Below are 27707 nucleotides of genomic sequence, written 5' to 3' on the forward strand. Positions count from 1 at the left end.
TTCAAAAGCACTGTTGTGGATCACTGTAACATTTAGGAAAGTAAGAAATCTGGAGTTAATTTTATCCTGCTGTTCTGACAAGTATTTAGGCCCCTGGTACTTTTAAAAAGCATCAGTTCAATATCTTCTCATTTCCACTCCTCTGTTACTAAAGCAACCAAATTTATCAAAATTAGCCTTAAATATTGTAAGACAACTGGAATTACATCAAAGTAAAATTATTCAATGTACAAATATAGCAGAATCCACACAGGGTGTTCTGAGATCTGGATGCATTACAGTGCTGAAGTTTTATTATTTAATACACAAGGGATACTTTTATCACAGATATGTGTCCATTATACTTGAAACTGGATCAGACATACAGAATTACTTGTCTCAAGCACACGAGAGGGTGGTTTAAAGGTAGGGTCCTTTATTTTTTAGTTTATGTGAAGCAGCCATTTCAAATGCAGATACATTTTTTATATCTATTTATAGCCTCCATATCCACTAAAGCTCTTCTAGACCACTCCAAGTAGCCCAATGTAAACTACTGAATACAGTATTACCAAAATCTCTGGAAATCTATTACTATCAACTAGTATACCAGCAGTAATTCCCAGCAGGACACACACTATTGTGTTTTATTTCCCCGCTCCCTGCCCTAAATCCTAGTGCTAATACAGCTCTAATGACCTGGACTGAAAAACCTGCTCTGCACAGTTACCTCCTGTTTTGAATTCATTGCAGCAGATTTACAAGGTCAATGGCATCAGTCAGCATTAAACATGCAGAGATTTTAAGAAGCCTGGAATGTTGCAGATAGAAAAGCATAAACTTGAGCCAAAGGGGGAGGATTAAAGGAAAGAACAATATAAAATGGAGTGCATTATTTCCCATGGCATGTAGTTACAGAATCGTTTCAAAAACAAATCCTCATATTTTATGTATAAGGGAGTTATTTCTTTCCTTTTAACAGTGAACAGAGCCATGTCATTTATTTTCCCTCAGCAATTAATAACACACAACTAGAACTACATTCTCAAACATGACATGTTTCAATCAGGCTAAATTTCATTAGCAAACCAATAATTGTGGAAAAGATAGGCAATTTCCTATTTTCCATTAAAAGAGGAATTTTACCTCTCCTCTTCCAGCTCCATCCATAACTCACTAAGGCAAATGATGATCTATGGGTCCAGTCTGCTCAATATGAACAAGCTTTAATTAGGTTAGACCAGTAGATATTCAAAACAGGTAAAAATGTGAGCGCCTGTGTTGTTTAGTCCGTGCCTAGTAGATGGCTCCTGTATCTGTAATTAACATATGGATGCAATCTTCACATTCACTCAATTAGTCACAGACGTTGTGGATAAACTGAGAAAGCAAACGCTGCTCATCCCAAGGATTTACAGCCACAAGCACCACACCATAAACTCAATTCTTCCCATTATGCTTGCACAGCCAGTAAGCGCAAACCTATTTTTTTCTTCTTCCTCTTCCAAATGTGAATGGGTTCAGCATAAAACCTTCACGTAGGCTCACTGTCAGAGAGAGGAATGAATCAAGAACAATAATGCCTTTCACGGCACCTGTACTTGGCATAATTAGTCCAACCAGTTTCATGTTTCCTGAAAGCTATGGAGATGTGGCTTCAAAGCAAATGATTCACTCATGCCACAAAAGAAATTGATATAAATGTCACCCAACTAAAGTATGGGATGAAAGTACATGTTTAAGAACAGCATCTGAAAAGTGCAGTTTATTCTGGATAGAGAACAAAGTTCTTGTTGTGAAAGTTAGTTCATGGAAACAAAGGAGCCACCTCTACACCACGCTAATTTTGCCGCCACCTCTGTGAAACCCACAGATTCATGCAGGGTTACAGCCCGTGCTTCTCAAGTGCTCATTCATTATTTGTAATGCTGGAGCAGCTATTGGAAGAGGAAGGCATCACAACTGAACCTAATCCTTATGTTGTCTCATCTGGGGGTTGGGGGAGAGGAAATGGGTAGGGTCATTTATCACGGAAGCCTCAAGTGATTTCCCCTCTCTTTAGTTCATGAACATTAAAAGAAATTGTGGTAAAATACCCTGACCACCTTGAACAGGATCAGTGCTGGCTTGGAATGAAAACTGAAGCTTTCCTGATCTGGGTGGCTCTGTAGCTGGCCTACTATTCACCCTCTGAGCCTAAATGATTTCTTTAATTCCCATCTGCAATTCCTCTGAGTTTCTTGTGCGCTAGAAACCAATACTCCTTCGCACTCTTGTTTCAGTCGTGCTCAAGGCTTGCTCTCGCTCCTTTTCCTGTCGGTCTTTGTTCTCCCCACCCCTCCCCGTTTTCTCCACGACTGAAGACTTGTTTGATTTCTAACTTTTCCCAGTTCTGAGGAATGGTCATTAACCTTATACATCAACTCTGTTCCTCTCTCTATGTCTGCTGCCTGACCTACTGAGTGTTTCCAGCATTTTTCTTTTTTTATGTGTCCTAAAAGATAACACTTCTGGGAAACACACCCACTCACATTAGGAGAAAGTACACCATCAGGTCCAGAGTTCACTAATGTTAATAAAAACTAAGCTCTCTTGTCCTTGTAATCATTGATTACAAGGCCTCTCATGATACCGCTGCCTTTTGAACTGAGGGATGTTTAATCTTGTGATAACATTGCAGATTATTTTTGTTCTGATTTTTTTAGTACATATTCCAAAACATCAAGTATCTGCATTATTGAGGGTAATTTTAAGTGCAGTATAACACCTAATTGTTTTATTTGTTTGTGGCAGTCAGCCAGCGAGTCTTCCAACGTATCATCCAGCCCATTTTGTGATTAATAATACCACTTTTAATATCTGTGTTGAGTCAATACAGTATTTGGGACGTTTCCTGGAAGATTGTTTAGAAGTGAATCATAATTCTTGAATGGGATTTTATTTAAAGCACACTACCACCCTGTTTCAGCTTCAAAGGTCAACAAAGCCACCAAACCCTCTCTTCCAGATCCTTTTATGGCCTTTTCTGCTTGATCTAAAACAACATATAAAGTGACTTGCCTTTATTCTGCATTACTGGTGTTTGATAAGGGGGAGGGGATGGGTAGACTGGATAAATGTTCGTGAAAATAAGCTGAAGACATTTTCAATTGATTTGCTGCGCAACTATTTCACTAGATGCAATTTTTAAGCAGATCTATGGCATTTAATTGTTTAATGCTTGTTATCAATTGTAATTGTTTAACTGCCTCTGGTACATGTTACTAACTAAAATGCCCAAAATCAAGTTACAATTGGCAGAATTTGCCAAGCAACAGATCAATCTCTTTTACAACATATATAGTTTTGCTTAGACTCTTCTAACAAAACTGAAGAAGGTGTCATGGGACATGATGATACTGCAGAGTTTGACAGAGGTGGTTGAGATCTTAATGAATTAAGGGCAGAACGTCCAGTTTTCTAGATCAGTTGAGGGTGGGCATGTTTGCTTCAAGAAGGTGAAGAACCAGGCTTCAGAGTTAAATGGACTCCACTCCAGCAGTAACACACAAACTGCTGGAGGAACTCAGCGGGTCAGGCAGCATCTATGGAGGGAAATGGACAGTTGACATTTCCGGTTGATACCCTTCATCAAGACCACCATTTTATGTGTTGCTCCAGATTTTCAGCAGCTGCAGTCTCTCTTGTCTCCACTCCAGCAGTACATATTTGGTGGAAGCGAAAGCCCACTTCCCCCAAACCCAAGACAAGAGATTCCATCCACGTTCCAGGTTGGGGCATTCACAAAACTTGATCCAATGGCACCATGTCCTGTTAATCCTGTCATCCACAACCACTGTGCACTGACAACCCAGTGGTCAAATAAAACAAGAAAAAAATCTAAACAAGAGACCCACTGCCCTTTGACCTTTTGGAATAAGGTAACCAATCTCCTCTAAGATCAGTTATTTTAACACAGCCTTGTGCCATTTTAAAGGCCTCAATGTCAATCTTTGGTAGCAGGGTGTAAAAAGCATAGTGAGTGAGAAAGCCAAGGAATTCCTGAATGTGCTTCTATAATCTTTAACACGTCATAAGTGTGTTGAAGATTCCAACCATGCCTCCATCACTAGTATCCAATGGGCAAGAGCAAACATTGCAAAATGTTGGTTCCATACCATATTCCTGGTACCCATCCAATTGAGAGCAGGCTCTCTGGCCTGGTCCCAAATGTTTAGTTTGCATGGATGGATAAGCTTCGGTCTCAAAGTATGAACTGCCCATCCACCCCCTCCTTTCACTCTAATGATAGAAACTGGTCTCACAGCTGTGTCATCAGCAGTTTAATTTGTTGTCATTTCTCTTGAACTGGCAACAATCTTGTTCAAAATGTACAACAGCACCTGGAAACCCACACACAAAAAAAACATTCTGCACAACGTTGAAGGGCACGTTGAAAGAAGTATTGTTTACAGACACAGCATTCAAATTGTCCAGAACAGCTAAGGTTATAATACCAGTCACTTGAGCATCAAGAATGGTAGATTGTAACAATGAGACTTCGCCTTTGGGATTTTTGAGAAAAAAAAGATTAAAGTGAGAGCATTGTAGCAGTAGTTTGACAATTGCAAAATGCTCAGCAGCAATTCAGAATACAAATTAATGTTTACATAGTAAGTAAGCTACTGATTTATGGCAGTGTAAGCTAAGTGCAACCAATTAGAAAATGCAAAATTGCACAGGTGACACAATGCATAAGAAAATTTACAGCAAGAAATTGTGTGAGCAACATCTAGCGGGAAATATATCACTGTAGTTCAGCTTCCGCATTGCCATTGAAATACCACTCCACCCCAATTCATAAATAAAATAGAAAAACAGTGATATAAGTCCAAAGTGCTTAACATGGCCATTTTAATGCACATCTATGTGTTTTTAGAATTTACATTTCATTTATATTGTCCTCTCATATCATTCGCAATCTTAGTAAATGTCCACCTGACAAAGCAAAATGATCCCTCAGAATGCACCAGCCCAACAACATTTCACAAAGTGCCAAGCAACAGCAAATTAATCGCTTCAGCTTCTAGCTACCCATTAACACGGGTCACTAATTAATTAGGATGCAGAAATAATGGCAGACTTACAGCACACTAGGTGATTTTTTTTCCACTCACACAAAGTTCAAATCACAACTCTTAGGATTTTGCTTTGATTTAGTGAGTTGCTTTTCTCTCTCCCTTCCCCCCTCCTCTCTCCACCATTCTGCCCACAGTGGTTGTAAAACTACTCTACCAACAACGGGTGCCCAATAGCTGGAAGCAGTTTGCCTTGTCAAATTTCTGACAGTCTGCCACTGCCCATCCCCCATCCTTTGTCTGCTTAAGGCACTTATTGTGCTCAGCAGAGAGTTGCCTTTCCATTAAGAATGTGTTTTACCTCCTGTTTTGACTAAGGGGTGGAGGACAAGGCAGTTTAACTGAAATAAGAAACTGCTACTTCATTCCTGGCCTACAGCATCTAATTCTTTTTCCTGATACCCCTAACCAACATTTGGCTAACAAATTGAACCTTCTCTCTATAAACAAATGATTTGTTCTACATTTAAACCATTCATACATTTTTCTTCTGTTGGCTGCAAGCCAAACAGCAAGCTCGCTGCCTCTATCAATATTAAGTGTGGTTAAAAATGTAATAACTGGATTTCAGCTATATATGACAACAATGCGATAAGAACAACATCAACAGAATAAGGCTGCCAAGGTAATGACTACAATTGCATTGATTTTTTAATGCATTGTCCTCCAAACATTTTTTGACCAAGACTTTCATTCCTTAACGATATCATCTCAAGTGAGATAAGGCGAAGGTACAGACATCCAAAGCACCCAGCTTTATAAATATATGTATACGGTTATCAGCAAAAATGTTCAACACTCTCAGATAACTAATATGCAGGAGTCAAGCTCACATTTTCATTTAGAGGCACAGTAGACACAATTTTACTGCATGTCAACTTCAAGAGGAATGCAGGGAGCAGTATCGACCACTATATATGGCCTCTCAAAAGGTTTTGACTTCAGTAAGTTGAGAGAGACTCCAAGTATTCTTAAACACAGTCTTCATCTCAGGTCTGCTACATGACAGCATGCAAGCCATGGTCTTAACCGTTGGGTCTACAACAGGCTCAACCTTAGTGAAGACTGGTGTCAAGCAAGGCTGCATCATCGTCCCAACATTATCATCAAACATTCCTGCTGCAATGCTGCACTCTACTCCCAAAAGGACAAATGCAAACCTTAAGTTGCCTCCAGGACCAAGGTCACCCCAACTTCAGTCATCAAACTGCAATGTACAGAAAACAGCTATTTATAAGATATCTTTATTAGTCACATGTACATCGAAACATACAGTGAAATGCATCTTTTGTGTAGAGTGTTCTGGGGGCAGCCCGCAAGTGTTGCCACGCTTCCGGCACCAACATAGCATGCCCACAACTTCCTTACCTGTACGTCTTTGGAATGTGGGAGGAAACTGGAGCACATGGAATAAACCCACGCAGACACGGGGAGAACGTACAAACTCCTTACAGACTGTGCCCGGAATTGTACCTGGGTCGCTGGCGCTGTAATAGCGTTACACGAACCGCCACACAACTGTGGTGAGACACGGTATGTGCACGTCTGGAGTCCTAGCTCCAAGCTTTCACCAACTCATTCCCTGAAACATGCAAAAGAATGGGCCTTACACTAACAGCCATAAATTAGAGACCTCCAGCTTCCTGCTCTCCCCCACTGCAGACATTCTATTCCAGAATCTAACCACAGCAAGGGATTACCAGGTGGATAGAGGAAACAATTCATGGATGTTCTCAAAACTTCCTTGTAAAAGTGCAACAATTTGACCAGCTCATAGGAGGCACAGTCAGGGTGGCTTCAGAAGCCTCATGCAAACAGCAGAAAGAATGCACAACCTTCTAATCTACCTACCCACCCACTCCATTATCTCCTGCAATGCCCTCAGAACCCATGGAACAAGCGTGGAAGCAAATCGTCCCCATCCTTGTGTGATTGTCTTAGACATTTCATCCTTAATTCTCTCTTCCATGGGACACCCATATTACCTGCTGCTGCCCTTCAGTGTGTCTCCCTTAAAGCCTAAATCCCATGCAGATTTGGCCAATTCAGCTCACAGCTAATCAAATGTCCACCGTCCACCTAAGGCCTATCTAGGTCCACAGTACAATTTTACGCAAGTGATATCAAAGGAACATTGTGTTCCCTTTGATCCCAATGGGAATTCGAATGGCTCCAATGATTCCAGACTTTGATGTGTTACTTTGTCAGAAGAGCTGCATCAACAGTCTAGATGTGCACACTCCATGCTACTGAAGCACAACACTAAACTCTTATTTCTCAGTGGATATAAATGTTACACTTAGCAATAAAGTTTCCAAACCAGCGCCTCTACATTTGAACTCCTTTTACGTACACCTCCTGCCACCCTGAGGTGCACTGTGCGTTATGATGCCCTGGACCTTTGAATATTTGTACAACTGCAGGACTTGAAAACAGCAAGGCCAATGGCAGTAAAGGAGATGGCTTGGGATGCAGACAACTGACAGCTTTGAAGAGCCAGAGGCAATTTAAATGCCTTGGGATTGGAATTAAAAATGCTATGCTAATCACACATGACTTCTCTCATTACGGACCAATAATAACTGTGTTTTATTTGGATATTTTTATTAAAAAGGAATATGTCAGTCATTTACCTCCTGATGATCATTCACTGTCCAGTCTCCAACAGTCTCCAATTTTCAAAGTGCAACCTCAACCTTGGAACATCACTAGCGTAACAAAGTCTTTAATTTTATCAAAATTGGTGCCCTTGGCTTTTAGAGACAACTAGTATTTTATCTCTGAAGTTGTATTAGCACAGGAACTTCCAGGGTCAATACTTTGTACTGCACACCAACTGCGCTTTCAGTTTTTAGCAGGAGATGATGCAACATTTAGGATTCTCATCTTTGATGTTTTAGTTCTATCAAATTAGGAGTGGAGCACAGATGTTACAGGGAAAAGATGGAGAGCACGTTCGTCAAGGGTGAACCAGAACTCCACTACAAAGATACAATGGCTGATTTGCAAACAGGAAGAACAAACTTTAATTTTGTTTCTGAAAATCAAAAAAAACTGTTTCTTTTTCTAAAACAGAAACAGAAAACGCTGGAAATACTCAGCAGGTCAGGCCACATCTATGGGAAGAGAATAAGAGTCAATATCTCAGGTCGGGGACCCTCCATCAGAACACTCTGATGAGTATTTCTGACCTGCTGAGTACTTCTAGCATTTTCTGCTTTTGTTTTAATTCCACTTATGTTTGACCACTGATAATCCTCAAACAGCTGCCCTCGTTTCTCAGTCAATCAAGTATCTGCACACTATTATTTCATGGAAGACTGAAACAGAAAATAGGATTTATTTCTATTACTACATGAGCTCACTAGAACTGTTTTTTTTAAGCAAAACTATATCTGGGTCTTCTGAATATTATCCTAAACAATTGATATAAAGACCATTAGAATTTTCTCCAGGATTTTGCTGTCTAGCATACAGTTACTTTATTCAGTGCTAAATGGAACGGTTTCCTTTGTCCATTAGTAATCAAACTTTAAAACAGGAGACTGATTAGCAAAAGATCAAGGGTGCAAAGATAAAAACTGAATAGGCCTTTCAAAACACTTCTGACATTGCTCTACAAAGGAAAGATTGTCCAAAAGTGCCGGACAAAGAAGGAATTTACATTAGAAGTCAAGACAGGAGGCCGGAGTTGTTTATTTAAAATGAATGCATGAAGACTATTAATCTAAGAAGGGTTGCTATCAAGATTAAAAATACACCGACATTCCCCAAGTTACGAAGACAGAAAGCCAGGAAAGAATGCTAATGTCAGCAAGGAAGGTTCTTACAGAGGAAACAGATTGTGTAGGATAATATAGCAACGGTGTAATGGAAACAGCTGCTTGTTTTATACTCCAGTGTCTGGCATCTGCTACAGCATCATGGGAAAGGTTGGTTTAGGATTTCGACAACAAATATAAATTCAGACAACTAACCAAACAGCAGGATGCAGAATGTGCACAAAGAGCAGGATGATCTCTTTAGAAACATGGTGAAAGAATGAGAAAACAAATTCTAGCAGGGCTGGGAAATGCTACTGGAAGGCTGTGGATTGTAATGAGATGCTCTGTTGGCTCTGGGTATTGTAGAGGGGCAGTGACAAGCAATAATAACCACAATTAAAAAATGTACAGTGCAATGTGGAGAGACTTAACTACTACATCATTGGTACATCACTTCACCCACTGCCTGCCTTTACCCTGAAAGCAGTGGCCTACGTAAGGATTTGATGAAATGCTTCACCTGTCAATGCAAATCCACTTAGTCAATATTCAGTGCTAAGTGCGCCATATGTGAAAGCTTCAGGAGAAGGTTGAAAAAAAATGAAATACACCCCTTAATAAAGCTAAACCAGTGCAAGCCCATCTGCTTCAATTAGAGGAGTCAAATTAGAAAAATTACAGCTATCAAGATGTTTACAAGGCAAACCTGTTATCTTTGAAGAAACACTTCCCTTTACACCACAATGCAGACAATGCAGGCACTACCCAACATTTTACAGCAATATTTTATTCTAAATCAGCCTACCCCAATGTTGTTTCATATAAAAGGGTTTAATTGCTTGAAAAGGGTATTTTACAAAGAAGAAATCATTGAGGAAAAAGAGAGCTATTCTATGGTGAAAGAGAGTTAATTTATATTTAATGGTCTTAGGAAATTAAGCAGAGTTCTTGACCATGCCTCTATACATAGCAAGGTCTAACATGCACTCGTGAAACTCTTAAGCGGACATGGAAATGGCAGGAAGAAGACAAAGGGCAGTAAAGATTCAAATGTCTGGTTACTAAGGGGCCATTAAGCACCCCATTCCTTACTGAAGGAGCAAATTAAGAATGCCAAGAAGTTATTATTTTTATTTGCACATTAGCATAATGCAATGATAAACTGAATACCTGCATGAAATATATTCTCTACCTTCTGTTTCTAGTGACAAAAGTAGCTTCCTTACGAATTTTATTACTTTTATTATAGGTTTTTGTCAGAGAACAGGAAGATTCTATTCTAAATCAGCATTTAACATTCGTCCAGTGCCAGAAAAAGAGCACAATTTAGTCAAAACAAATAGACATGATTTAGTTAAAAATAGATATAATTCACATCTCCCACTCAACATCCAAATAAAACAGCAATCCTGACGTGTGACCCTGGAGAAATGCATCACCCCTCCCTTCACGAATTTGCTTTCAACTCTCAAAAATGATACAAACAGTCCTATTGTCAGCCAATCCACGTTTAATCCATGCATTAATGTCTGAATAGTTTTACAACCCTTCATTCAAATGCAAAGGCTTTGTTCAACTTGCCAAGACCATTTAGTTTGGATTAAAGGGAAAAAAGCAACAGACACACTGTACTAAAAACCATCACAGGCACAAAGCAGCCTTTGGTATTACTGCTGTCCTTCTGCTTTAATACCCTTTAGTGGCAAATTATCACTTGGCCTGATCTTCTGTTCCTCACTAACAAAGGTTATCCAATTTGAAGATCTCGTCCCAGTTAATGTTCCAAACTGCTGAATTAAAATGCTGGTTCAAGCATCTATTTAACCTACTGAATACGTTTTTTGGGCACATTTTTCACAATGCTTAATTTGAGGTTTCTTTAAAAATAGAATTCATGCATTTCAGCTGGTCAAAAGCACACACGCACAGTGCTTCATTCTAGTGTTTTCATCCCCTACACAAAGTCCCACTGTAGAAGAAAGGCTGATTTAAAAATGAAGCTAACCACAGCATTCTAAAGACTTCTAGCAATTCCATCATGTTTTTGGGAAACATAGGACTTGTCCATTGACAAACTGAAACACCATAAATCATCTATTATGTTAACTTAATACAGTTAAATGATAGTGAACAGTTAGCTTTGACATTTTAATAGATTACCATTCCTGTACTTGAAAACTTGACAGCTTTTATTTTACTTACGGAGTCAAGCTCTGTACTGACAGATACTCTCAGCCTTTGGCTTTCTATAGGGATTGGAAAATTCATGTTTGACAGGGTTTATCTAAACTCAAGGACAAGCTTTATGCTAAACTGGCTACAAGGTTTGATTACACAGATGAATTTCCTATCTCACTTGATTTCAGATCTTGTGTTCAACTAAAACTGTAATTTCTTCCATCAGGGTCATCTTCTGCAACATACAAGTTACAGCTTCCACTGATGGTAAATATACACACAGCATGAAAATAGACACAAGTTGGTCAATAAGTATAAATCACGTAAAAATCAAGAAACAAAAAAATGCTTTATAAGAGAACACAGGAAATTCCAAACCTTACAGATCAAAGAATTCCAATGGGTGTAACTATAGTTATTGTATTGAGAGTGGGTGTCAACTGAGGTTCTTCAACAGAATTATTTTTGCAATTTGATAAAAACAGAAGTGTGAGGTGACTAACTGACTCGCAATCTCCTTTGCAAACTGGTCCAACGTACAGGAAAATGTGGCTTACTAATCTTTCCGAAAATGATCTACAATAAATTGGAATTAAGAATGTCATTGCTGTGGTTTGACATCCATATGAAAACACACCATTATGCTTCTAATTATCTTGACCCACATGGGAAAAGCAGGAATGCATTATGTCTTAATGATCACAACTAGAGGTCCTGGCTTTTCTTTTGCAAGGAACAGGGAAGATCCTCCCTGCAGCTTCACTATTAACATGTCTGTTTCCTGTCAGCCCACTCAGAGATAATGTCATTTATCTCCAAGCGGCACAAGACCAGTCATTAGCCTCAATAAAAAGACCTCGAACAAAGAACAGTGATTGCTATCCGTTGCTCAGGGTCTGCAGCCAAAAAAACTAATTTCATTGAGGGAAGGGGGTGTGGAGATGCTGAACTGAAGGACTATTTATACACGCACCAACCAGAAGCAAGATTTGCCTAACGTATGATTAGTGTAGATGATTTAGGTAACCACATAAAACACCAGCCTTAAACACTTTACTAGTCAATAGAATTTAGTTTTAAGCATGAAGAGATAATGCAGGAGAGACTCAGCAGGTCAGTCAGCACTACTGGAGAAAACAGAACAGTCAGCATTCTGATGAGGAGTGCAAACACAAAACATTAATCTGTCACTCCTACAAAGCATCTCCAATCTTCTTGCTTTTCAGTTTAATTGTAGTATCATTTTTGATAAATACATTTTTTTTGACAAAGATGGATAGATTTTTTTTGTTGGTGATGGTCTGAAGGGATGTAAAATGAAGGTGCAAAAATGTAAATGGAGTTGAGGTCACTGTAATATATTTGAATGGAAAAACACATTTGAGGAGCCAATTTGGATGTTTTAACAAATCTGGGAATAATTCACTGAATAATTGATCTGCACTTCAGATTTTGCCAATGTAAACAATGGTTTATCACTGGGTAAAAGCTTTGTGCAGCACAATATTCCCATAACAAATCTCCGCAAGAAGCCTAACTGTTTCTGCATTTCTGCATCTCCTAATTGCTGTTGTGTACTTTGGGATGAAAACACACTCTCTCTCTCTTTCATTCACACACACACACACACACACACACACACACAGAGTACTAGATGCTATCATATTAATCCTCCCTTTTCCCATTTTAATTTTATACAAAGAATTCTTTTTCCAAGGCCAACAGTTCTATATTCACAGTATTTTCATTCCAATAGTTCATAGGGTCTATCATGTTTAAAGAATACACATTCATCTTGTCTTGCAGGTTACCTGTATGATTTGCTTATTCATACACTTGTTTCAAAAATCTTTCAGCCACAATTTTGATTAATGAAATAACTTGAATTTACGTATTATTTAACTACTTCAGGACATCCCAAAGGGCTCCAGAGCCAAGAGCACATTTTAAATAAACAATTCCCAGGGGTTATTGTTGACCAGAAACTCAAAAGGACAGGCCACAAAAGTTCAGTGACCACAAGATCAGGTCAGAGGCTGGGTATCTTGCAAAAGTGACTCCCCTCCAAACAGTCCAGGACCTTTCCACCATCTACAAGGCACAAATCAGGAGCGTGATGGAATCTCTCTCCTTACCTGGATGTGCACAGCATCAGCAACCCTCAAGAACCTCAACACCATCCAGGTCAAAAAAGCTCACATAATTGAAACACCATCCAACATTCTAAGCATCATTCCCTACACCACCAGTGCACGGTGGCTGCAGTGTGTACCATCTACAAAAACACTTCTGTTATTTGCCAAGGTACCTGACAGCACCTCCCTTGCCTGTGACCTCTGTCACCAAGGAGGACAAGGACAATAGGGAACAGCACTTATCCAAGTCACACACCATCCTGACTTGGAAATATATCACCGGTGCTTCATCATTGTAACGTTGAAAATCCGGAACTCCCTTCTGAACAGGACTGTGGACTACCTTCACCAAAAGGACCTCAGTGGGTCAAGAAGGCAGCTCAGCACACCTCTCAGGGGCAATCAGTCAGGCAATAAGTGCTGGCCTTGTTAGCAATGCCCAGATCTTGAAAATAAATTTTAAAAGCTATTGTAATGTAGGAAAAAAATAAACATTAAGGCACAAATATTAAACATGTAAAATAGCTTTATGAAAGTTCTGGTAATAATTTGTGTTTGTCTTGATGTCCTTTTCAAGGTATGTCCATTAAAATAATTCAGATAAGAATTTTAGTGTCCTTTAGAGCCATGTGGCCTTACAAATGAGATTAGGAATTCAGCTCATTAGTGGTAAAAATTCAATAGGAATTCTAGTCTCACAGATCTTGGGAGGTCACTACAAGTTCGTCCAGAAAGTTCTCAGCAGTCAAAGGGCACCAGCTCATTCGCTGACTTTGAAAGGGCTCTGGTCACACTATTCAAAGTTACAAAGCATTAAGTAGACTGAAGAGTTTTTTTGTTCTACAGGGACTCGTGCTAGTTTGTGGTACCATTCACCAGCCAAAACTCATCTTGCAGAGTTTTGAGTCAGCTTTTTAAATTGTTCACACTCGTACAAATCTGCCCTTTGTTTTCTTCTTTAATGACTGCTTACCACTTACAGTCTTTTACCACAGACTGTAACAGACAAGTAAGAGCAAGATACAAAGAACAGGAAAGTATATGGATGTTTCCATTCAACTCATCAGCAGGACAAAAAACAAGCACAAAAGACCCAGCAGAAAATGTGGTTCTGCCTGCAACTCATTTTCAGTACAATTCCTTTCTATTTATTGGTCTGTTGCAACTGAAAATAGTTGCTAGCATTAATGATCCATCAAATGGTTTGTGGACACAATTCTCAGCTGTGAAATTTATCACTGCATCACTTTCAAAAGGTGACAAATTCTTCCCTGGGATATTAACAGGCCTTATGAGGACTCTCAGTCCTACATCAGCAGCATGGTTTCATCAGCAGTAAGAAAACTATCAATGGATAGGACAGCCAGTTGTACTCTATATTCTAGTCCTATAACAAACCAGCTAAATCAATCAATTAATAGCAATTTATAAGATAAATCATTGAATCTGGTTTGTGATTGGTTATATCATTAGTATCTCACTTCAAGCCAATCAAATACATAATTATGTTTCACTTAGTGGACAAAAATCATAAAATCTTATTTGATACCAGTGACGGACTGGGTGCTAACAAGCCTTTATTACGTAATCCTATATTGGAAGGATTTTGCAAACTGCTAGGAGTGGTTATTTGTCTTGCCAAGTCTAGATAAGTCAGACATGTTAGTAGCAGCTAAACCACAAAAATGGGCTACATAGAAATGCACAAACAACTCAAATTATAGGCTGCATTTTACCCGAGCCATACATGCAGGGAGTGGCAAGTTTTACAACATATTTGTGGTTCCCTGGATAAAAGACAGAGAAAAACAGAGTCGCAAAAATAATTAGTTTTAATAGGATCTAATTTATCAAGTTTTACATGACTAACTGTAGCAAACGAATAGAATACCCAGGCCAAGAGTAAATCTGCAAACACACTACAGAGATTAAAGAATGACTTCAACTCTTGAGGATTTACCTTACACCTTTAGCATCCTGCTACTCAAACAAGTACAGCTGGACACATTTGTCTTCAACCCCATTTAAACCAGACAACTATATAAATATTTCACAGCCTGTTTAACAGAAAGTGCCTTCACCTTTCAAATAAATAACAAGTACAAGACACTAGTGTATACATTAATACCATGGGTTCCATATCAGGTACCATTTCATTTCCTTCAAGCCATATGCTGTGTATGCTGAAGGTTTAAATCTGAATGATCTCTGGAGCAGTCAACAGGAAAACAGGCTGTGCTAGAATGAATAGAGTCTGCTTGTCAATTATATCTGGGAAGAACCAAGACAAGCAAGCAGCAGTACCATAGTGGACGTTTTTTTGTATGACTCACTGATTATCAGCAGGCACAGCCTTTGTACACACATACACACACATACACACACAGTCTTGATTGTTTTGAGAAACAGACACATTGAAATAGTTTCCCCAGGAGACTATTTGAGGTATAAATAAGGAAGAAATAGGAGTAGTGAAGCCACACCAGTCTAATCTCTGTTGCCATGACACCTGCCTCTAAGATTTGAAAGTGTACAGACTGCCTGCTAAACAAAACTGTTGAATCTGAACATTTGGCTGAAAGATTAAAATTAAGCTTAGGGGTGCAGGGAGCAATGCTTTTTGCATTTCATACAGCCTGTGAATCCAATCAAATGGTCCTGAAACTTTAACCACAGCAATAAGTGAAGAACAGATGAGAGCAAGTTATCTTGATACTTAAAGGAGATTAAAACTGTTCCCAATTTGCTTACTGTTGGAAACCAAAGTAAAACAATTTGATTGGAGAATTGTCAAACATGTCAAACAGTTAGCCAATCTTCTTAATTCCAAATCTGTTTAGATACCCTTCTCGTGACTAATAGACTATGAACATTAGCCTCTGCACCTTGCTGTTTAAATCTTTATTAGCATCTCAATGTCTCCTTGAAACTGTTTCCCCAGCAATAAAATTAATCAAATAAAATACTGTCTTCCATGCCAACCAGTCTTGCTGCTGTCTAAAGTTTCCAACAATAGTATCAGCAGAAATGCAAAGGTCACCACCTCAACAAGCTGGGAATTCACTCTATTATGCACTGAGACAAAATCCTCTCCAACTCGACTGACCACTTCCATCACAGGGAATCAATTTATTGAGTTGAATGGGAAGGGAAAGGTTGAAAAGTAGATCACAAGGTGCTCAGCAAGCTATATTAAAAGGAAGTAATTACTCTGAAAGGACTAAATTATTCAACTTTTCTTGACCAAAATTGAAGTAGAGCACAAAAGCTTCACTATGCTTCACCATGCACGACAACACAAAGCAGTTCTCAACTCTTGACAGTGGTTTAAACATTTTGTATATCTTATTAGAAATAAGGAACTGTTAGGATTTTGTTTTAGGAAAGGTACGGACATTGTTTCAAAACCAGCATCAACAATAATCAGTCAGCTTCTTAAAATGGCACAATTCCTCTGACCTCATAATTATCCAACAAACAATAGATCCGAGCCTCCTGAGAAACTCCACAGTCTTTGGATAATTATCAACATACCAGAAGCCTGGTTACACACCAACAATGGAAGGCAAGGGCAAACTTCCCTTTCACACTGAATCTACAAAACAGAGATCATCGTGCCCGCACTGATGTTAATAAAATACCAGGCACCATTCGGCCAACCCTGCATTCATAAAAGGCAAGACTGGTGCAGCCTTTTATGAAGGCGTTTAGTGTGCTATTTGATTACAAAGCACCTCCCCCAACCTTTAGGCAAACAGCAGTGATCACAATAACCTCATTTCTCTCCAGCTGCGGGTCTTACTCCATTGTTTGTGTGTATGATCATTACACCAGCCTGTTATTTCACACAAACAAGCGAAAATGTGGAGTTTTCTCTCTTATTGGAGAGCTCCAAGGCCATGCTGGATACACCGATGCACAAAGTAATGGTCACAATTCGTGCTGTTAAGACAGTTGTCTTAACCACAATATAACCGCAAACCCTTTCCATACCGTCGTCACTCGCAGGTTATTACTGAGGTGCGTTCAAATTATAGCAGATATGCAAAAAGGCAAGCATTATCATTCCTCTCGCATTATTCATCCCGATGCATCGCTCACATCCACACAAGTAGGCATGATTTTGTTTTTTTTTATTATTATTTGCAAAGAATCCAACAACAAAGGCAGCGGAAAGTAAATAACGAGTTACCTTTTCGGTTTTCAGTTTCTTGATGGGTCGAGCAGTGTCTCCGTCAGTCTCTGCATCCTCTTTCTTGGCCACGATAGGGCTGCTGAGGATCCCCGGCTCCAGAGTAGTTTTGATGTCCTGGACCCGGGGCGAGGGCTCTCCGGCGCCTCCGCCGCACTGCAGGGAGCTGCTGCCGCCCTTGGGGCCGAAATTAAAGAGGTGCGCGGCGGCTGAGCCCGTTACCGACATGGGGGGCTGGCCCGGGATCGGGTGCACCCCCACATCGTGTTTAGTGCTATCCTTGCGAGACCTGCCACCCTCTTTATCCCGTTTAGAGCCTCCCCTGCCCGAGCCCTTGCCCGGTTTCTCTTCTTTGTTTTTAGTGCAATTGCCAATTGTGTTGTTGCAGTTATTGTTATTATTAATATTATTGCAACCACCGTTGTTGCTGCTGCTGTTGCTGCTAACTGTTTGACCCAGGGCTGAATTCATGCCAGAAACCTCTCCAGGGCGCCCTTGAACTTCCTGCCTCTTGCCAGCACTGCTAATTTCAGGAATCCCATACAGTGAGGCAGAGGAGAGAGATTTATTAGCATCCTTGGAAGTTTTGCTTCTTTTCACTTTGGATTTGCCAGTCTCCTTGTGGGAATTTCCTTGGGGAGGCTGGACGGAAGAGGAGGTGAATTTGAGGCTATCGGAAAGGGCTGCTGCTGCTGCACTAGCTCCACTTGGAGCCAAACCCCCGCAGTCCTTGGTGGTGTTGGTTGCAATGGTGGTGTTATTGCTGCTCGAATTATTCATTTCCAATTTCTGCCTGTCTTTCTCCAAATCGGCCTCCAAATCGATGATCAGATTTCCCACTCCAATTTCCCAGTCATCGCCACTGTCGTAAGTATCAACCGCGTTTGAATCAACACATTTACCAGTAGCAATGGAACTGTTCACTGACATCCTGAAGATGAGATCTCTTGGATAAAAATTGGATGAACTTCACTGCTTTGGATCTGGGAGGACATTCGCTTCTCCGCCACGTGTTTCACCCCTTTCAAATGTTTATTTTATATATTTATATCTATATTCCCCTTATTTTCGAGTCACACGATCCACACACACGAATAAATTACTTCCTGTAAAAAGATAAGACTAATAAATCGGTTGTTGGGTAAGACCAACATTTTTCTTCTATTTAAAAAAAATCCTTTTGCATGTAGGTCTGGTTTGAACTTTCCAACATTTTAATTAAAAAATCCAATTACATGCTTTTTTTAACAAATAAAATGTAGATCTTTAGAGTCGCATTTTCCCTCTTGACCTTTGTAATTTCACACCGACCCAAATGGTAGTCGACAGCAACAGCAAAACTCGGAGCTGAAATCTTCTTTGCGAAAAACTAACATATGAGGAAGTTATCATAGTGCAAAAGAGACGCGTTTAAAAATTGCTGAAATGAATCACCACTCGTTCGCGCTCCATCAGCTCTGCACCAAGGTGGCCCCAGTGACCGCAAATGAGGTTATTTGACAAAGATCAGTGTAGCCATTCAAAGTCTGAAGAGCATGCATCATGGGTAGCTGCAACTCTTACCTTTAAATCATTCATTTAAACATCTCTGCCCCGCATTAGCAGCCCCCACCCCTCCACACGCAAATCTGCAACATTTCGCCATACATCATACATCCTGCACAACTTATGCTCATATATGTGTAACACGAAATGGAAGAAACGTTTTAAACCTCCTCGTCAAATAAATGTTTCACTTCTTTCCCCTCCTCCTCTTTCTCCTGGCACACAGAACGGATTCTTCCCCTTTTCCCAGCAAACGAAAAATATCTTAAAAGTCCACACACGCGTCGCGACCAACAGCAAAAAAAACTGCATGGGAATATAAATGTAATTGTAGGAACTGTGCACGGATCCAAAAAATCATTTTAAAAGTTTTCAAACTTCAAATTCCATCTTAACCGCACACTTTTCGTGATCAGTAAATAATTATGCCATAAAGAGAGAGGGGGGGGGCAGAAAAAGAGGAAAAAATCTACAGGCGTCCGGTTGAAACAAGACAGAATATGCTAACCCTGGGATAAATTAGTGAAGGGAAAAAAAAGCAGAAACCTGGACTGGATTACACATTCTGTCCGGACGTGGCACCATCGTCTCAAAACAGTGTCAAACACACAAATTAAGCGAGGGAAACGACGCCAGTCAATCATGTGGTAATTTCATAATCGACAGTTTCAAATACAACAAAGCGAGGACCTGAGGGGTGGGGGAAGGGAGAGGGGGTGGAGGAGGAAGGGGGGGGGAGATATCTTATACAACTCGGACCGGTTTGCTGCAAACGTTGACGATTGTCTGCTTACCATTTTCTGTCATCTTGTACTCGGATTAGGAGCTACACAGTTTAATTAGCTGGCGTTTAGAGCTAAAAGCTGTAATGAATTGTTGATGGATTTGAAGGGGGAGGTTGCAACAACCAACCATCTAAAAGCAGCTATTTTGTTACAGTTCGAGCTTCAATCACGTGAATCCAAGATTCCCTGTAGCTTGACGTGAGAACAAAAATCGGTGACAAGCGTATCAGAAAACTGATCTTGCCTTAGAGAAAAAAAAGGAAAAAAAAACTTGAGGTCTGCAGTTTTGAATAGGGGCGAAAAATCTCTTAGGGGGCTGTTATCGACTTGGTCAGAATAAGCACAAACCTTCAGAAAGCGCTGCGTGTCCCTTTCATATCAGCGATAAAACGGGAGGGGGAAGCATTCGTGATCGACAGTCGTAACTGCTTATTAAAGTCAACTTCAAAACTTGTCGCTATTTACAAGCTCAAGTTAGCACGATTAATGTCACGAGGGACCAAAAGCCAAAATAGAAGCATTTGTATTTATTTCTTTTTTTTAAAAAAATCGTGAACGTAAAATAAATAGGGAAACAGCACCGGATATAACTTTTAAATCAACAAAATGAATCAAAACTATTTCTATTTAATTATAACTCCATCTTATCCAAAAAAAACTCAGGAGGGCGAGTAAAATGAAAAGAGAATTCTCTTGCCAAAATGCGATCTCTGGTGTGATTGATAAAACTTTACTAAAGATTATTGTATAATATACTCACGATCAATACTGGTTCGGTTTTGCCCTGGTCTTCGTGTGAAATGAAATGCATTTTTTTTTGTTTTGTTTTAAATCAGATCTTGCAATGGTGTGACTGCCTGTGTCCTTGTGTGGCGGTGTGTTTTGCTTGGCTTGTTCTCACTCGTGTCTGTGTGACTATCGGTGTGTTTTGTTGGGTGCATTGGCTAGTCCTCAGTTATGTCTGTGTTTCGCTGGGTGCATTGGCTTCTCCTCACTGTTTAGTTGGGTGTACTGACTTGTCCTCACAGTGCATGTGTATGTGTATTTTGCTGGGTGCAGATTTCTCTCTCTCTCTCTCTCTCTCTCTCTCTGCTCCAGACCCGGCTCCGCTCCTTTGTTTCACAGCCATTCGCCCTGCAGCCACTCAGAGCGCAGCTTTTATGAAACTCAGCCCAGCCATTGGCTGTGCATTTTCGCATCTGTGTGTGCGAGAGAGAGAGAGAGCTGAGCTTGCAGCACAAGAGTCAAGTTAGTCTGTGTGTGTGAAAGGAGCTTCCAGCAGAGCCAGCACTGGAGCGTTCAACTCCCAGCAGTAGAGCGTTTAGCCAACACAGCCAGAAAAAACAGCTACTTTCACCCTTCTCTCGTCACAGCCTGCGGCAGCCAGCAGAGCTTGAACCAAGCACCCAGCTGAACCAGTTCCAAGTATTTAGTTCGCCAACCACTGCATAAAACAAAGGGTTACAATGACTTACACCGAAAACACTTTAGTACAGGCAGCAAACATTTAAATTTACTTCTCTCTTCATCCAGAAGAATTAGGTCATGGTATTTAAATTCATAATAAAAAGCATCCTTCATCCAGATCACACCGATTTAAAGTAACAGCAATCTGACTTTCCCCAAATCATTTTCAATTATTTCCCTATTCATCCGGAAAATTCAGATTACTGATAATGTTTTGATTAACTGCCCTTTGTTTCAATATCACAACGAAAATAATATCTCACCCAGTTTTCTGAATATTATTTTAGTTTTAAATACTGAATATTACAACTAGAAATCACTGTTTCTTATGAAGCAGTAAACATATTTTGGAATGACTACTCCACTGGAAATATTTTGAATCTACAACAGCTGGAAGCATTCACTTTACTTTGCAATGGGATTATTTCCCTCTATGGTATTATTTGTTGTCCCTAAATTACAAATGTTAGCACTTTGGTGTTTCTAATTTAATTGTGCAGTAGTTGGAAAGAGAAAGAATTGTGTGCATCCAAACAGCAAGGTCTTAGGGAAACGTCTCCTTAAATTGTTTTCCTTTAGATGGTTTTTGGTGAGAAAAAACATTGAGGTTAAATCATTATCTTGTTGGGCCACGTGGGTGAACGATTCAGCAGTGCTTAAAAAGTGTTAGAAACACCCTACATGATCCCTTAAAATAAAGTTGCTTGTGCCACATTTAGATTATTCACTTCTATCAATATTTCTTTCTCTGGACCTGTGTGTATTTAGTGTGTCCATGTATGGATGGTGAATATGCCTGCTTACATTTGTGGAAGTTATTTCTTCCCTTGTGTATACATATAGAAAAAGTGTGCCTGTTATGTCTCTGAATGATGTATGAGCTGTGGTATTTATTTTGTGCATGCATCATTTATCATATTTGTGCCTGATATGTATATGCATTTTTTTTTACTTTTGCGTGTGTCTCGGCGCTGTTTCGTTTCAGTGGTGTGCATTTCTGTGTTCCTTTATCTAGCGGACGACTTTCGTGCATATTTGTCACGTAACAATATAAGTTAGATGTATTTGCATTTGTATTTGGTTCATGTCTTTCTCACTGTCTATGTGTTTATTGATGTATGCAAATCTATTGCTCGTGTTTCTGTGCGAGTCCCTCCCTCCTTTCACTGCCAGTGGGATCATTCCCACTGTGGCTGCACCTTTTGGTACACTGCTTGGGTGCCTATTCTACTAGAGTACAAAGGCTAACTTTGCTTAAAGCTATCAATTCAGTATGCCAGGAATCAAATATGAAATTATTTTGTTTTTTTTATGCCTCAGCTACTCTCAGGTTCAATCAACTGAGTCATAAGTTAAATGCGTGTCTGGTGAATGTGTGTTGTCTGTGTCTCTGCAGAATGTAAGCAGTCTGAGGTGTGGTATGTGCGTGCATTTGTAGCAAGTGAACCGAATGTCATATGGTCTTTTCCTGACAACGGTTTATGTGTGTGTGTGTGTGTGTGTGTGTTTCCCTCTTCGCTATTTGCCCTTACCCTTCGTGCCTTCCCCACCCGATTTGTAAGATAACACATGAGAGACAATATTTGCAGAGCAAACGTTTGCTCGAGTACAGATCATGTAAGAAGAAGCTTGCTCAACGCGATTGCACAATAATCAATGTTCTTTCTATATTTAAAATAAATTGGTGGCCAGGGTACGGTGAGGGTGGACTTGCACAAATATATGATCACCCTCAGTGTCTGCAACCAAACGGCAGCTCGCGATTAGCCGAACTGTGCAAACTTCATGCCTCACTCACATGGTGCTATCAACACATTCTGCAGAGGTCGTAGTCTCTGTTTCGTAATAGCTTTTTTTTGTTCTTTGTGTGTGGTTGATAACAATGTTTCTGTTTGGACATGTTGATCGTGTTTTATTTTGAGCTCACGGCAGAGCAGTAAACAGCGATCATTTCCTCCTTCCACTGAGTTTTTACTACAAAGAACCACGAAGTGGGGGATGGGGAGCGACAAAGCTTTCACAATAACCTTACTGATGTCCGGAAAACCACATCCAAAATGGTTTTGACACTGGTCCATTCCTGGTTCCTAATGAATCGTCCCTGTTTGTATTGTTTCATATATGTATCTTGCTTGTTCAAACAAAACCCTCGCAAAGGGGAACATCTGAAGGTTTCAGTTTTAATTTGAAAATGTGATATTTGTCTAGCCAATGAAATGCAACCTGTGGTGTAAAACATAATTGCTTTATTAAAAATAAAGTTATCTTACGCTATGATACGTCGTAAATCTTTTCTCTATCTGATTATGAATAGAGATAATAATGATTTGAAGGAAAGGCATAGGTCAGAGTATGAATACGCTCAAATCCCTTTTAATTGATCTGGTAGTAATATGAAAATAAAGCAATAAAACATCATTTGTGAAAGACAATTATCAGCAAATTTTAGTTTCCACCTACAGAAAATAAGATGCCGTTCGCTTAGACTAATGGCTATATTTGCTCATTACAAAGATGTTCAAATATAACATTGACAAATGTTAAATAACATATCACAAAGTACCAGAATGAGATAACCACATTTTTGTGTTTGTTTTATCTCTTCACATATAAATGAAGATAAATCATGTTTAACAATGTTCATTCTTGAAAGATAGTAGATTCTTATTTGTCCTTTAACATATATCCTCATGGGATAATTTACGTGCCACAATATGACGTGGAAGTTTATGGCAATAATATTATGAAGGATTATCGAATCAAAGCATGCTATTAGCACAAAAGAAATTACAATTCCATCCAGCTATGGGCTTCAGTACTTTCCTCCATATAAATCTTCTGTCCAACCTCAATTCTCAGTTGCTCACACTCCATATCCATTAATATTACTTTATTTCGCAAGCAGCTATTTTCTTTAATTCATAAACCATTTCAACAATAGTTTGTGCCAGACAGTTTCAGATTCTGACCAGCCTCTCTATAGAGAATTTGGTTCATAATCTTGCCTGTAACACATCATATTATACACTCTCATTTGTCTGTCTCCTTGGTTTGAGTGAGCTGCACAGCACCTGCCAAAAAAAGAACTGAAATCCTGGCTCTCTGCTCCCTCCTTTGAGGTTGAAGTCATTGTACCAGCATTTGCACTGGGGCTGTAGTCTTTGAACCAAAGTATCCAAGCCAATATATATTAGTTTCAGGCCCAAATATCATTCTTCCCTGATTCATATTCAAAAGACTACATTTGCATATCTGTATTTTTCTTCTCACAGTGGTTGAAATTCCTAGTAAACTCACTGGACCGAGTTCAACAACCAGATTTATGCACCAGCAGGGTGACTCAGTAATCTGGCATCCCCAGTGACACTTACATTGAGCACATCTTGCTGGCTTTGTCAATTGGTTCAATGTAATTGAAACAAAAAATCCCTTCCGTTCTCATAAACTGTCATTGACTGATGCAACCAGAAATGTTTTTATTACACAGCGCTGTCTTCTAAACATGTAAATAAAAATATAAAAACCTGTCTAATTTTATGCATCACTGCTTTTAAACATGTCATTCCAGAATAGTGTAAACATTTAAAAAATATAATAGAAATGATATTTTCTTTTGGTAATTTTAATTTTTCATTTCCACTGTATTTTTAAAATTCAGTTTTATTTTATTCTTTGTTACTGGAAATGGTGGCAATAAGCTTATTCAAATTTTGGTTTCGAGGAAGATCAATCAGATTGCAAAGCTACTTTAACAGGCTCTGAAGTCTGTTGATTTGAAACAAACCAGTGTAAATGGTATTTGAACCCCACGTTTCTTCCTGCCAGTCCACATCCAACCACACTTTAAATTGTTAACGCATGTTGCCCTGCAAGCACTGTATGAACTCACTGACACTCCACATGGTGCATAACGCCCAATATTTTTCTTACCTATACTTTCCTTATCTGTGTTCCTTTTCCCAGTATCACTATTTGGCTTGTCCACAAACACTCAAGTGCAACCAAATGCAGAATAGAATTGACTTTACTCTTTTAATAATGTTTTGACACATTGATAAAAAATCATTTTCAGCATTATCCACCCAAACTTCTTGATTTCCCATTTCAATAACTTTATGATGATTTTCTTTCTCTCAGCAAGTCCCATTGGGGTGTATCATGGGCTGTAGAGATGGAAAGATATCACACTTCTGCCAGTCCAGATGAAGGGTCTCAACCTGAAATGCCGACTGTTCATTTCCTTCCATCGATGCTGCCTGACAGGCTGATTTCCTCCAGCTCCTTTGTGTGTTGCTGAAAAATGGATATAGTAGTCTAAAGTTCCTGGAAAGTTAGCCAGAGTTCTGGACCATTGATTTAGGGACATGGATTTGAATCCCATGGCAACAGGGGATTTTAGATTGAAAGGATTAAGTATTGGAATTGGAATTGGTTTATTGTTGTCACATGTACTAAGGTAAAGTAAAAAACATAGTTTTGCAAGCCATCCATACAGATCATTTCAAAACATAAGTACATTAAAGTAGTACAATGGAAAAGCAATATCAGAATGGAAAATGTAGTGTTACAGTTACAGAGAAAGTGCAAGTAGACAATAAGGTGCAAGGGCCATAATGAGGTAGATTGTGAGGTCAAGAGTTCATCTTCAACATAGAAGAGGTCTGTTCAAGAGTCTTATAACTGTGGGATAGAAGCCATCCTTGAGCCTGGTGGTGTGTGTTTTCAAGCTTTTGTATCCTCTGCCCAATGGGAGAGGGGAGAAGAGAGAATGATGGGAGGGGTCTTTGATTATGCTGGCTGCTTTTCCAAGGGAGCTCACAGAGGGGAGGCTGGTTTCTGTGATGGACTGAGCTGTGTCCACAACTCTCTGCAGTTTCTTGCAGACTTGAGCAGAGCAGTTGCCATACCAAGCCGTGATGCACCCAGATAGGATGCTTTCTGTGGTGCATCGGTAAAAATTGGTGAGGGTCAATGGGGACATGCCAATTTCCTTAGCCTGTTGAGGAAGTAAAGGTGCTGGTGTGCTTTGTTGGCCATAGCATCTGCATGGTTGGACCACGTAGATATAACTATAATGTAACCATGGTATTACCAGAATGTTATAAAAACACATGAGGTTCACAAGGGTCCTTTAGGGAAGGCAAAGTGCCATCCTTACCAAGTCTGGACTACATGTGACTCCAGGCACTTGATGCATCCTTCGTTCTGGAACAAATAAGGATGGAGAATAAATACCAGCATTGCCAGTGATATCTATAGCCCAGGAACAACTAAACTTTAAAAAGTCATAGAGAGATAGAGCACAGAAACAGGTTCTCCAGCCCACAGAGTCCACAGTGACCATTAGCGCAGGTTGGAGCTACAACACCTTATATTCCGCCTTGGGAGTCTCCAACCTGATGGCCTCAACTTCGATTTCTCTAACTTCTGGTAACTTCATCCCTTCTTTTTCTTCCCCCACCGACCCCCCCCAACTCCTTTGTCTTCCTTTATTCCTATGGCTCCCTTCCCCTGCCTTGATGACCTGCCCATCTCCTTTCCTCTCCTCTCCTCCCCCATCCTTTATACCATGGTCCACTGCCCTCTTCTACTGGATTCCTTCTTCTTCAGCCCTCGACCTCTTCTACGTATCACCCCTCAGTTTCTTACATCTTCTCCCCTTCCCTCACCCACCTACCTTCCCACTCTCGCCTGGACTCGCCTATCACCTGGACTTGCCTACCCCCTGCCTGCGTGTGCTCCTCCCCCCTCCCCCAACCTCCTTATTCTGGCTTCTGCCCTCTTCCTTTCCAGTCCTGATGAAGGGTCTCAGCCCACAACATCGACTGTTTAGTTCCCTCTACGGATGCTGCCTGACCTGCTGAGTTCCTCCAGCACTTTTTGTGCAGTGACCATTAGCTACCCATTTACATCAATCCGAAAATACCATTTTTTTTATTCTCCCCACATTATCATCAACTTCCCCACATCCCACCACTCACTGAAAGATAGCAAGGTTTCTGGAGCAGATATTATCCCTGTTGCAGTTCCAAACTTGGCAGAGAACTTCTGTTACAAATTCATGGCCTCCATCTCTCATCTACCTCATTCCCAGCACCAATATAAGCAATCAATAGAAAATAGAACAATATCAATGTAGCAAAATCCATTTATACTAATCTATTGCAAGGAATAAGACATAAATATCTGCATAGAAATAGAAGTATTAGTTTGATGTAGACTGGTGTGAACAGTATTTGAAAATCACTTCCCTTTCACTAAAGCATTCTAATCTGCTAAGTGGTAAAGTAAATGATAGGTGCATTATACCATTGTATCTTAATGAAATTAATTATTCAATAGCTTTTTTCATCCTACAATGCTTTGATTATACTGCTTCTGAAATTTATTGTAGCATGATTGACAATGAGTTAAGATTTGAATTAGTCTATGTATATCAACCCTAATTTGAATGAAGTTGTGGAAAGGCTGCATTAGTTCTGGAGGGAGTAAAGAACTGAGTTCTGCTTCAGACTCACAGGTTAGCCATCAATAATTTGACATGT

At 39.8% G+C, this 27707-nt stretch overlaps 1 protein-coding gene across 8 annotated transcripts in view; it reads right to left on the reverse strand.

The window, feature by feature from the left end:
• znf608 (zinc finger protein 608) overlaps positions 1 to 20783 on the reverse strand; it is a 77930-nt gene extending 57147 nt beyond the window's left edge. For 3 of the 8 annotated variants that reach the window (XM_052020352.1, XM_052020355.1, XM_052020356.1), the window contains exons 1-2: positions 20456 to 20702; positions 17366 to 18471 (exon numbers count right to left, since the gene is read on the reverse strand). In XM_052020352.1, the coding sequence (XP_051876312.1) occupies positions 17366 to 18295 (930 nt within the window). In that variant the 5' untranslated portion in view covers positions 18296 to 18471; positions 20456 to 20702. Of the gene's footprint in view, positions 1 to 16707; positions 16813 to 17365; positions 18472 to 18928; positions 19313 to 19704; positions 19959 to 20455 lie in introns of those variants that run through there. The other 5 variants (XM_052020354.1, XM_052020353.1, XM_052020357.1 and 2 more) reach the window with 5 other exon arrangements.
• Between the last annotated feature and the right edge of the window lie 6924 nt (positions 20784 to 27707).

This window comes from Pristis pectinata, chromosome 7, assembly GCF_009764475.1.
Source record: "Pristis pectinata isolate sPriPec2 chromosome 7, sPriPec2.1.pri, whole genome shotgun sequence".
In the NCBI taxonomy this organism is placed as follows: Eukaryota; Metazoa; Chordata; class Chondrichthyes; order Rhinopristiformes; family Pristidae; genus Pristis; species Pristis pectinata.